A 12,982-nucleotide genomic window follows, 5' to 3' on the forward strand; every position below is an offset into this window, starting at 1 on the left:
TATCAGTCAAAATATATTTTATATTTGAGATTCTTCAAAGTAGCCACCTACAAAGCCTTGACAGCTTTGCACACTTGGCATTCTCTCAACCAGCTTCATGAGGTAGTCACCTGGAATGCATTTCAATTAACAGGTGTGCCTTGTTAAAAGTACATTTGTGGAATTTCTCTCCTTCTTAACACATTTGGGCCAATCAGTTGTGTTGTGACATGGTAGGGGTGGTATACAGAAGATAGCCCGATTTGGTAAAATACCAAGTACATATTGCCCAGTTAAATAAAGATGAAACAAGAAATAAATAAATATTAAGGCAAGAACAGCTCAAATAAGCAAAGGGAAACGACAGCCTATCATTACTTAAAGACATGAAGGTCAGTCAATCTGGAATTATTTTCTGAAAGTTTCTTCAAGTGCAGTCACAAAAACCATCAAGCGCTATGATGTAACTGGCTCTCATGAGGACCGCCACAGGAAAGGAAGACCCAGAGTTACCTCTTCTGCAGAAGATAAGTTCATTAGAGTTACCAGCCCCCCCCCCCCCCCCCCCCCTGTTCAAGTAACAGACACATCCCAACATCTGTTCAGAGACTGTGTGAATTAGGCCTTTATGGTTGAATTTCTGCAAAGAAACCACTACTAAAGGACACCAATAATAAGAGACTTGCTTGGGCCAAGAAACACAAGAAATGGACATTAGACCAGTAGAAATCTGTCCTTTGGTCTGATGAGTCCAAATGTGAAATTTGTGGCTCCAACCGCCGTGTCTTTGTGAGACGCAGAGTAGGTGAACGGATGATCTCAGCATGTGTGGTTCCCACCGTGAAGCATGGAGGAGGTGGTGTGATGGTGCTTTGCTGGTGACACTGTCAGTGATTTATTTAGAATTCATGGCACACTTTACCACCATGGCTAACACAGCATTCTGCAGCAATACACCATCCCATCTGGTTTGCATAGAGTGGGACTATCATTTGTTTTTCAACAGGACAAATGACCCAACACACCTCCAAGCAGTATAAGGGCTATTTGACCAAGAAGGAGAGTGATGGAGTGCTGCATCAGATGACCTGGCCTCCACAATCCCCTGACCTCAACCAAATTGAGATGGTTTGAGATGAGTTGAACCGCAGAGTGAAGGAAAAGCAGCCAACAACTGCTCAGCATATGTGGGAACTCCTTAAAGACTGTTGGAAAAGCATTCCAGGTGAAGCTGGTTGAGAGAGTGCCAAGAGTGTGCAAAGCTGTCATCAAGGCAAAGGGTGGCTATTTGAAGAATCTTAAATATAAAATATATTTTGATTTGTTTAACACTTTTTTGGTTACTACATGATTCCATATGTGTTATTTCATAGTTTTGATTCCTTCATTATTATTCTACAATACAGAAAATAGTAAAGGTGTTCTAAAACTTTTGACCAGTAGTGTATATAGAATAAAGAAGTAAATTATGGACAACCTTCCAAGGCATAGGCTACTACGGGAGATACTCGAGAAGGACAAAAATAATACATTTATTTGATAAATCACATGTGGAAATGTTTCCATCTTGCAACTCCTCTGTGGACAGTGTGGTCAAGTGAATACTGTGTCCATCTGTTTTTTCTTACCCAGATGTGATGTAGGTCTTTACTGTTGACGGGGTACAGGACACAGTTGGTCCCCACTAGTTTTACAGCACACTCTATGTCGATGTCGGTCACGATGCCACACTGGTTGTCCTGGAAACCACAAACAAGACAAGGTTTACCATATCACCATCACCCTGACACTCTAGCCAAAAACAACGCTCCAATGTGTGTCAGTGCGTTTTAATTTTTGTTTTCTATCACTAGTCAACTCAACTCAATAAATACCACCTGGGGACAGGTGTTGAATATTAGAATAAGCTACACATACGCTAAAATGTTTACTCAATAAATTAGTGTGCCTTCATCAATCCCCATCTTAACAAAGAGGGCATGCATGTAAGCCCTTTCTGATAAAAGCAGGTAAGCAGATTCTACATAAAAACACTGCAGCCTGTACAGTCATCCTGTGTTGGTACGCCGGTCATGTAGGGTGTCATCAGCTAACACAGTGTAGTGATACGACAGGAGAGGGAGCTCCACTTACGTTAGAATTCATCCGCCGCACAATGTCTCGGATAACGATGGATCGATCTACAAGTTTCAGCTGCAACAGAGGGTGGAGAAAAGAGAGAGGGTGAGATGAGGACATCATAGAATACATAGACAAGACCGACAAGTGAACTGGTCTAATTTCAACTGTCATTTTAGCATCTTGGCAACTGGAAAGCCATTTGGTCCCGGTTACCGACCCAATCATCTCATCTGACCCAAGTCTTATGACTGCTATCTGATACCAGTAGTGATGACGCAGCAGTGAGGTAGGCTGTGCTAAATAGAAGTCAGCCTCTTCCAAATCATGTACATACAACACCTTTGATGAGAGTGCCTTCGGAAAGTATTCAGGCGTCTTGACTTTTTCCACATTTTGTTACGTTACAGCCTTATTCTAAAATTGATTCATTTAATTTTTTCCCCTCATCAATCTACACACAATACCCCATAATGACAATGCAAAAATAGATTATACATTTTTTTTTTTTATAAAAAAAAAAGGGAAAAAATACAATAATAATCACATTTACATAAGTATAGAGACCCTTTACTCAGTACTTTGTGAAAGCACCTCTGGCAGGGATTACAGCTTTGGGTCTTCTTGAGTATGACCCTAAAATCTTGACACATCTGTATTTGGGGAGATTCTCCCATTCTTCACTGCATATCCTCTCAAGCTCCGTCAGGTTGGATGGGGAGCATTGCTGCACAGCTATTTTAAGGTCTCTCCAGAGACGTTTGATCAGGTTCAAGTCCAGGCTCTGGCTGGGCCACTCTAGGACATTCAGAGACTTGTCCCGAAGCCACTCCTGTGTTGTCTTGGCTGTATGCTTAGGGTTGTTTTCCTGTTGGAAGGTGAACCTTCACCCCAGTCTGAGGTCCTGAGTGCTCTGGAGCAGGTTTTCATCAAGGATCTCTGTACTTTGCGCCGTTCATCTTTCCCTCGATCCTGACTAGTCTCCCAGTCCCTGCCTCTGAAAAACATCCCCACAGCATGATGCTGCCACCATGCTTCACCGTAGGGATGGTGCCAGGTTTCCTCCAGATGTGATACTTGGCATTCAGGCCAAAAAGTTCAATCTAGGTTTCATCAGACCAGAGTATCTTGTTTCTTACAGTCAGTCTCTTTTTGCCTGTTGCAAACTCCAAGTGGGCTGTCATATGCCTTTTACTGAGCAGTGGCTTCTGTCTGGCCACTTTACCATAAAGGCCTGATCTGTGGAGTGCTGCAGAGAAGGTTGTCCTTCTGGAAGGTTTTCCCATATCCACAGAGAGCTCTGTCAGAGTGACCATTGGGCTCTTTGTCACCTTAGACAGTTGATTGCCTTTCCAAATCAAGTTGTAGGAACATCAAGGATGATCAATGGAAACAGGATACACCTGAGCTCAGTTTCGAGTCTCATCGCAAAGGGTCTGGGCTGAATACTTATGTAAATAAGGTATCTGTTTTTTATTTTTAATAACATTGACTAAAATTTCTAAAACCTGTTTTAACTTTGTCATTATGGGGTATTGTGTGTAGATTGTTGAGGATTTGTTTTAATTTAATCCATTTTAGAATAAGGCTGTAACGTAACAAAACAGTGAAAAAGTCCAGGAGTTTGAATACTTTCCAAAGGCACTGTATATAGTATAAGATATGAAAGTCTCAACTTTAACCGCAACTTCCCCCTGCCGGTCTCTCTCATCCGAAAGACAAGGTCGTACAGCAATGATGCGGTCTATAGACGATGCACTGAGTTTATTCAGGGATCTCTGGGGAAGCGCGAATAAGAGCATTCGAGTAGAAGATCAACATTTGGATGTCAGAGGGTACAGTTCAGTCTCACTCTTGCCACACAGAACTGGGAAAATCCTGTTGGAATGATGCCCTTGTTAGTCTACAAAATATCACAGTGAATAAAATATCAAAATACCACCAATGCAGCAGATAAGTGGCAGTTTAAAAGAGGCACTACTAATTACAAATGATCTATATACACTGGCAGTCCTATGTACAGCAATAGCCTAATAGGTTGGTGGGTGGATAGACAGATTAATGAAGGAATTGGCATACAGGGAAATTACTAAATGAAAGCAGAATTTCCTGGGTGGAAGTAATCAATGAGTGAATGTAGAAAGGATGATACATAGGGTTGGAACTCACTGGGTAAAGCTGTGATTGGGTCATGTCTAGATGATACATCTTTTGTCAAATTTAACATCAAAAGTTGCTTTAAAAAAAAAAAAGAGCATTTTCCCTAACCTTATTCTCCTAGCCTGCTGCGCAAGTTATCCTAAACATGCTACGAAAAGTCAATCGACAAAAGCTGCATCCCTTCTAGACAAAACCCAATAACTGAGGGGGGGAACAGATGCCTTATCAGGGGATGACTGGGAAACCCTGTGCCTCCAAGCACCGTTCTCCTGTTAACATACTTGGTGAGGTGAAATGTTCAGAATGTTGCAGGGAGAAATGCAATGAAGAACAAACATACTACTTGAAAGACCATCATATCTGTTTTACTCCATACATTTCTATTCGAAACAGACGATACCTTTGAAAACAGATTCCCAATAAGATACAGTAACTCAAACTAGCCTTTTCAGTCTGTATTTCTCAGTCTTAGCTCTAAATTTAGTCGTATCTTTAATCACCCACCATGTTGATGCAGTAGACGAACATGACTGGGGAATGGGAATTACACACAGACCACTCAACACCGGACTCCCTCGCGAGTCAAATCAGCTCGTTGCTGTCTATTCCATTTTCCAAGTGATGACACGTACTGTTCTCAAAATGTGGGGAGACAGACCGATCACGCTTCAAAGGCAAGAGTTATTCAGTAAGCCAGGGATAGGCTAGTGGTGGGGCGCCAACATGCTCCATAATACTAATCAGTGTAATGTGGCTAGCGCTAGTAGTGGCAAGCTGCTCCTCTGGCTGGAGTTTGAATGGGTGGCAGCTGCCAGCCGGATGCCATCACCTACAATAGAATCATGGAGGAGAGAGGAGGGAGGCAGGACGAGCGATGATTAGGAGGAAGAAAAGAGGAGTGAAAACTAGGAGGGAGGAAGTGTGGTTATGAAGTGGAAGGGAAGGGTGTGCGCGTGCGTGTGAGAGAGAGAGCCTAAATTGGACATTACGGAGATATAAAAGCTATTACTCTAGTAATCCTGTATCTCGTGTACACACACCACAATCTGATTGGACTAGGCCAGCTGCAGCTATCCCCACATGTTTTCAGGTCTAGACTAACCTTACTCTTGTAAATTGTGGGGCGAGGAGGAGGTGGGCAAAATGGGATCGATGCTCCATTTACACATAACGCTGTCTTAACCGTCACACCACTTCCAGTGTAGAGGCTGGACACACTAATGCATGCACACTTACACAAACACAGATAGGCCTACACTGAAGCATGCGCACACAGTCCCTTGTGTGTGTTCAGTGATTCTAATTCTGCCATGGAGAAGAGGGGTCAGGCAGCCTGCGGATGAACCAACTGTCTCACTGCATAGGAACCATGAGGCTAAAATCAATACATACTCAACCAAATATGATGGAAGCAACCATGTGAAGTACTAAGATATGACATTACAATAGAATACAGCAGGGCAGGCCACACCTTCCAGAAAGCATATTGGACCGTGACTATTTTATAGCTATCAAAACAATCCAATTTGGCTTTCATTATTCATGATATGTTTGTAACGCAGTCCCGGTTCCACTCCCAGAAATAGTCAGAGGGAGAAGAAAACAGGATGAGGGAGAGAGCAGAGGGAGAGAGCAGAGGAAGGGTATACGGTCACTGATCTCATCTAGAAGTGCTGGTGATAGAGAACCTCAGAGAAAGAAAGGCATGAATATCCTCTCTCCCTTTTCTAGTCTTTTCTTTTTTCCTCTCCAAAGGAAGCTATTTCCTAGAGATGTCACCACTGACTGTCTCATCTGTTGCCTCCCTGTTCACTGCTCAATGAGCTGATCTGTGCCTCGCTGCATCCTGCACAAATCACCGCTCCTCCCGTGGGAGTGGAACACACACACACACTCACACAGTATGTAATCTGATTATGCATACAAATGGTACACATCCCAGTTGCTCATTTGCATACATAAAACTCTCACATATTACATAGCCTATGTGTTGCAATAGGCTATGTAAAACTACTAACACAAAGAGAACATACACAGGTTCCCCCCTCCCCCCCTAAAGCTAGAAATATCCAGAGGGAAAACGCTGAAAACATCCTTAGTCTGTGTGTGTTGGAGATTGCCTGTCGACACAATATAGATGTTCAGGAATTCAGTGGAAACACCTGTCTGTATTGGAAAGAAACCCCGCTATTGGCGTCTTTTGTTCAGGCACCAGTAACCGTCTAATAACAATGGTTACTCAGCATCACGGCGTCAAGCGGCAGCCTGGAAACCAGCAGGCTGTTCTGTAAAAGGTGCCGCTAAAGGGGGGGGGGTCTTTCTCATACACACTATAGTGCCAACACGCAAACAGTCTACTAGAACACACTAACAAAGCGGACATCGCTCTGAAAGGGCGAGCTAAGCTGTCAGGCTAAAGGCTAACAAAGCATATCTGTTCCTTTGTCTTATCTCAAGGACGGAGAGTTTTTGTCTTGTGATAGATCAGCGTTTCCTAAACTAGGGGTTGAGACCATGGCGTGGCGTGAGAAACTCAGAAAAATAACTATAATTCACCGCTTGGTTCATAGAACCTCCAACATACACTAAATGTCGTTGAGTGTTTTTTAGGCTTTATTAGTCAAGTGACAACCAATGTAATTTGCTGGGTTATTGTTATCAAAGACGCTATTGGAAATTGTGTTTAACCAGAATAAAGTAGCCTAAACAACCACCTGAGACACGACTCATCTGGCTACATAGCCTTCCTGCTGACTAGGGCTTAGGTTTAAAAAATGTAAAATCTTCCAAAATAGTCTAAACCAGTGGTTCCCAAAGTTGTCTCATACCCCTTCAAACATTCAACCTCCAGCTGCGTACCCCCTCTAACACCAGGGTCAGCGCACTCTCAAATGTTGTTTTCTACCATCATTGTAAGCCTGCCACATACACACTACAATAAATGTATTAACCATAAGAATTAGTGTGTTTGTCACAACCCGGCTCGTGGGAAGCAACAAAGAGCTCTTAAAGGACCAGGGCACAAATAATATAATCAATCATTTTGCTGTTTATTTAACCATTACATATAAAACCTTATTTGTTCATCAAAAATTGTGAATAACGCACCACAGGTTAATGAGAAGGGTGTGCTTGAAAGGATGTACACACAAATTTGCAATGTTGGGTTGTATTGGAGAGAGTCTGTCTTAAATCATTTTACACACAGTCTGTGCTTGTATTTAGCTTTCATGCCAGTGAGGGCAGAGAATCCACTCTCACATAGGTACGTGGTTGAAAAGGGCATCAGTGTCTTAACAGCGCAGCCCTATCCAGAAATCTGGCAGTGACTTCTGATTAAATTTTCACAGGACCGCTTGTTGCAATTTCAATGAGGCTCTCTTGTTCAGATATCGGTAAGTGGACTGCAGGCGGGGCATGAAAGGGATAACGAATCCAGTTGTTTGTGTCATCCGTTTTGGGAAAGTACCTGCATAATTGCGCTTCCAACTCACTCAGGTACTATATCAAATTTGACATTGTCCGTAAGCTTGAGTTAATTTGCACACAACAATTTTTTTAAAATAATAATAATAATCACTTTTTTTTTTTTTTTTGCCACACCAGTGGAAGATCTGAGACCAATCATACGATACTCTCCAACCCCTCTTTCACGCTGCTGCTACTCTGTTTATCTTATATGCAGTCACTATCTATTTTTTTTTAAATAAATAAATAAAATAAATAATTTTTAATTTAAAAAAAATAAAATAATAATAATAAAATAAAAATAAATTAAATTAATTTTAAAAATTGGCAAATCGGCGCAAGAAAATACCGATTTACGATTGTTATGAAAACTTGAAATCGGCCCTAATTAAAATCGGCCATTCTGATTAATCGGTCGACCTCGAACTATACATTCATGTACATACTACCTAAATTGGCCCGACCAACCAGCGCTCCTGCACATTGGCTAACCGCATTGTGTCCCACCACCCGCCAACCCCTCTTTTTACGCTTCTGCTACTCTGTTCATCATATATGCATAGTCACTTTAAAAATACTTACATGTACATACTACCTCAATAAGCCTGACTAACAGGTGTCTGTATATAGCCCTGCTACTCTTTTTTCAAATGTCTTTCTACTTCTTTACTTACCCCCCCCCCCACACACACACACACCTTTTTTCCCCCGCACCATTGGTTAGAGCTTGTAAGTAAGCATTTCACTAAGGTTGTATTCGGCGCACGTGACAAAAACACTTTGAGTTGATTTTGGAGATCATTCATTGGGAAACTGGAGATTTCATTGGGAAACTGCGGAGTAGCTCATTACAGTGCAGATAAGTGTCAGTCTGCCGTTGTTGAGGCGACAGCATGTATCTAAATAAGTTTCCACAGGAAAACTTGATTAAGAGAAATATGATTTCATCTTTTTCTACCAAGCCATCTCCGAGTACGTTTGCGAGGAACTGAATACGATAGGGAATTAGTCCAACTATCCTTTCTTTTTTTTGGTGAATCACGTTTTTATTTTGCGTACCCCAGTTTGGGAAAACCTGGTCGAAACCATTTGATTTTGCATTTTTGTTTTATAAATAAAATGTTGATATAAAAATATCGAGTCTCTCGCAAGTCTCTCAAAGTTCTTGGTGGGTATTGTTCTACTGAACTCAGCAAAAAAAGAAACGGCCATTTTTCATGACACTGTCTTTCAAAGATAATTTGTGAAAATCCAAATAACTTCAGATCTTTATTGTAAAGGGTTTAAACACCGTTTTCCATGCTTGTTTATTGACCCATAAACAATTAAAGAACATGCACCTGTGGAACGGTCATTAAGACACTAACAGCTTACAGACAGACGGTAGGCAATTAAGGTCACAGTTCTGAAAACTTTGGACACTAAAGAGGCCTTTCTACTGACTCTGAAAAACACCAAAGGAAAGAAGCCCTGCTCATCTGCTTGAACATGCCTTAGGCATGCTACAAGGAGACATGAGAACTGCAGATGTGGCCCGGGCAATAAATTGCAATGTCTGTACTGTGAGACGACTAAGATAGCGCTACAGGGAGACAGGACGGACAGCTGATCGTCCTAGCAGTGGCAGACCATGTGTAACAACACCTGCACAGGATCGGTACATCCGAACATCACACCTGCGGGACAGGTACAGGATGGCAACAACAACTGCTTGAGTTACACAAGGAACACAATCCCTACATCAGTGCTCAGACTGTCCGCAATAGGCTGAGAGAGGCTGGACTGAGGGCTTGTAGGCCTGTTGTAAGGCTGGTCCTCACCAGACATCACTGGCAACAACGTTGCCTATGGGCACAAACCCACCGTCACTGGACCAGACAAGACTGGCAAAAAGTGCTCTTCACTAACGAGTCGCAGTTGTGTCTCACCGGGGGTGAAGGTCAGATTTGAGTTTATCGTCGAAGGAATGAGCACTACACTGAGGCCTGTACTCTGGAGCGGGATCGATTTGGAGGTGGAGGGTCCGTCATGGTCTGGGGCGGTGTGTCACAGCATCATCGGACTGAGCTTGTTGTCATTGCAGGCAATCTCAACACTGTGCGTTACAGGGAAGACATCCTTCTCTCTCACGTGGTACCCTTCCTGCAGGCTCATCCTGACATGACCCTCCAGCATGACAATGCCACCAGCCATACTTCTCGTTCTGTGCGTGATTTCCTGCAAGACAGGAATGTCAGTGTTCTACCATGGCCAGCGAAGAGCCCAGATCCCAATCCCATTGACCACGTCTGGGACCTGTTGGATCGGAGGGTGAGGGCTAGGGCCATTTCCCCCAGAAATGTCCGGGAACTTGCAGGTGCCTTGGTGGAAAAGTGGGGTAACATCTCACAGCAAGAACTGGCAAATCTGGTGCAGTCCATGAGGAGGAGATGCACTGCAGTACTTAATGCAGCTGGTGGCCACACCAGATACTGACTGTTACTTTAGATTTTGACCCCCCCCCCCCTCCTCCCCCCCACTTTGTTTAGGGACACATTACTCCATTTATGTTAGTTACATGTCTGTGGAACTTGTTCAGTTTGTCTCAGTTGTTGAATCTTATGTTCATACAACTATTTACACGTTAAGTTTGCTGAAAATAAACAGTTGACAGTGAGAGGACATTTCTTTTTTTGCTGAGTTTATTATTACTAGCTCAAACACGGAACCTGCAAAAATGACATTCCTTTGTGGGTGATGGTAATTTCAGATTAACTTAAAGAGAGAGAGAGAAGTCCGCTCAGACAGATCCAGCTCACGAGCTCCATCAGCAGCATATTTGAATTTAGAATGGAAAATTAAATGTAATTTATGCAACAACTGTTAGTGCATCGAATCGTATCGCATTGAACGTTCCTCTAATCAAACCAAATCCTTTCAAACCAAAATGTTTTTTGTTCCAGTATCATATCGGAGCCCATGTATAGATGCATATCAAATCGTCTTGAAAGGGAAAGATGCAGATCACTAGTACAACAGTACTGGTTTTGTCTTCCTGGGCTCATTTACACGAGTCACACTCTCCAGGTGGGGTGCAGGAGGAAGGATGGAGGGGGAAAAATGAGACAGAGAGAGACAGAGCGAGAGAGCAGCCTTGGGCCACGCCTGCTCTCCATTCACATACAGCATGTTCATACCTAAAATGATAAAGATCAAATATTTATCTCATACTAGATTCACTCTCCCTCTGTCTCACTCACACACACACACACACCAGGGCCATGTACGACACATACACACAAAACCATCCTACACACACCTCCCTACATTTCCCTCCTCCATCTCCAGCAGACCAGCCATGTCTGACAGAGCTGGCGGTCCATGGATCAAGACAGTGAGAACCACACAGCTCCATTAGAGGGGCTGTGTGGTAATGTTCTAGGCCTTTACACCCGTTCTCCTGGGGGAGAGGAAAGAGGAAAGAGGAAAGAGAGGGGGAGGGAAAAAACAACAGAGAAAGAAAGCCAGACACAGAACCAGCCTGTCTCCCCGACCGAGGTGTCAATACAGCAGAGGGAGAGGCTGTAGACAGCCGGCCTTTCTTCACAAGTCGCCAGTGCACACATCTACCACACACAGAGGCAGAGAGAGCGAGCGAGGCAGAGAGAGAATGAACTACAGGACAAAATACAATCTAGAGGTCGGCCGATTAAATCGGCATGATTAGCTTTTCTTAACAATCGGTAATTGGGATTTTTTGCCGATTATGGCCGATTACATTGCATTGCACGAGAAAACTGCGTGGCAGGCTGACCACCTGTTACACGAGTGCAGCAAGGATCCAAGGTAAGTTGCAAGCTAGCATTAAACGTATCTAATAAAACACAATCAATCTTCACATAATCACTAGATAACTACTACACATGGTTGTTGATACTAGGTTAACTAGCTTGTCCTGCGTTGCATATAATCAATGTGGTGCCTGTTAATTTATCATCGAATCACATCCTACTTTGCCAAACAGGGGATGATTTAACAAAAGCATATCCGCGAGAAAAAGCACAATCGTTGCACGAATGTACCTAACCATAAACAGCAATGCCTTTCGTAAAATCAATGCAGAGAAGTAAAATTTTTTAAACCTGCATATTTTGTTAAGAAATTCATGTTAGCAGGCAATATTAACTAGGGAAATTGTGTCACTTCTCTTGCGTTCACTGCATGCAGAGTCAGGGTAAATGCAGCAGTTTGGGCCACCTGGCTCATTGCGAACTAATTTGTCAGAATTTTACATAATTATGACATAACATTGAAGGTTGTGCAATGTAACAGCAATATTTAGACTTATGGTTGCCAACTGTTCGATTAAATACGGAAAGTATCAAAATGATAGTTTCCGGATTTTACCATATTACTGACCAACGGCTTTTATTTCTGTGTTTATTATATTATAATTAAGTCCATGATTTGATAGAGCAGTCTGACAGTGGTAGTAGGCAGCTGCAGGCTTGTAAGCATTCATTCAAACTTTACTGCTTTTGCCAGCAGCCCTTCACAGCGCTTAGCGCTTGCTTCACGGCGCTTAGCGCTTGCTTCACGGCGCTTAGCGCTTGCTTCACGGCGCTTAGCGCTTGCTTCACGGCGCTTAGCGCTTGCTTCACGGCGCTTAGCGCTTGCTTGCTTCACAGCGCTTAGCACTTGCTTCACGGCGCTTGCTTCACAGAGCTTGCGTCACGGCGCTTGCGTCACGGCGCTTATATTATAATTAAGTCCATGATTTGATAGAGCAGTCTGACAGTGGTAGTAGGCAGCTGTAGGCCTGTAAGCATTCATTCAAACTTTACTGCTTTTGCCAGCAGCCCTTCACAGCGCTTGCTTCACAGCGCTTAGCGCTTGCTTCACAGCGCTTAGCGCTTGCGTCACAGCGCTTGCGTCACAGCGCTTAGCGCTTGCGTCACAGCGCTTAGCGCTTGCGTCACAGCGCTTGCGTCACAGCGCTTAGCGCTTGCGTCACAGCGCTTAGCGCTTGCGTCACAGCGCTTAGCGCTTGCGTCACAGCGCTTGCGTCACAGCGCTTAGCGCTTGCGTCACAGCGCTTAGCGCTTGCGTCACAGCGCTTGCGTCACAGCGCTTGCGTCACAGCGCTTAGCGCTTGCGTCACGGCGCTTATATTATAATTAAGTCCATGATTTGATAGAGCAGTCTGACAGTGGTAGTAGGCAGCTGCAGGCTTGTAAGCATTCATTCAAACTTTACTGCTTTTGCCAGCAGCCCTTCA

General features: G+C 43.4%; 1 protein-coding gene across 1 annotated transcript in view; it reads right to left on the reverse strand.

Moving 5' to 3' along the window:
- LOC110495137 ((E3-independent) E2 ubiquitin-conjugating enzyme UBE2O-like) overlaps positions 1–12,982 on the reverse strand; it is a 52,483-nt gene that overhangs the window by 24,309 nt on the left and 15,192 nt on the right. Inside the window, exons 2-3 of the mRNA XM_036949673.2 lie at positions 2,113–2,172; positions 1,608–1,718 (exon numbers count right to left, since the gene is read on the reverse strand). Coding sequence (XP_036805568.2) covers positions 1,608–1,718; positions 2,113–2,172 — 171 coding nt within the window. The remainder of the gene's footprint in view (positions 1–1,607; positions 1,719–2,112; positions 2,173–12,982) is intronic.

The sequence above is a fragment of the Oncorhynchus mykiss genome, chromosome 17 (genome assembly GCF_057628025.1).
Source record: "Oncorhynchus mykiss isolate SJ-2025 chromosome 17, ASM5762802v1, whole genome shotgun sequence".
In the NCBI taxonomy this organism is placed as follows: Eukaryota; Metazoa; Chordata; class Actinopteri; order Salmoniformes; family Salmonidae; genus Oncorhynchus; species Oncorhynchus mykiss.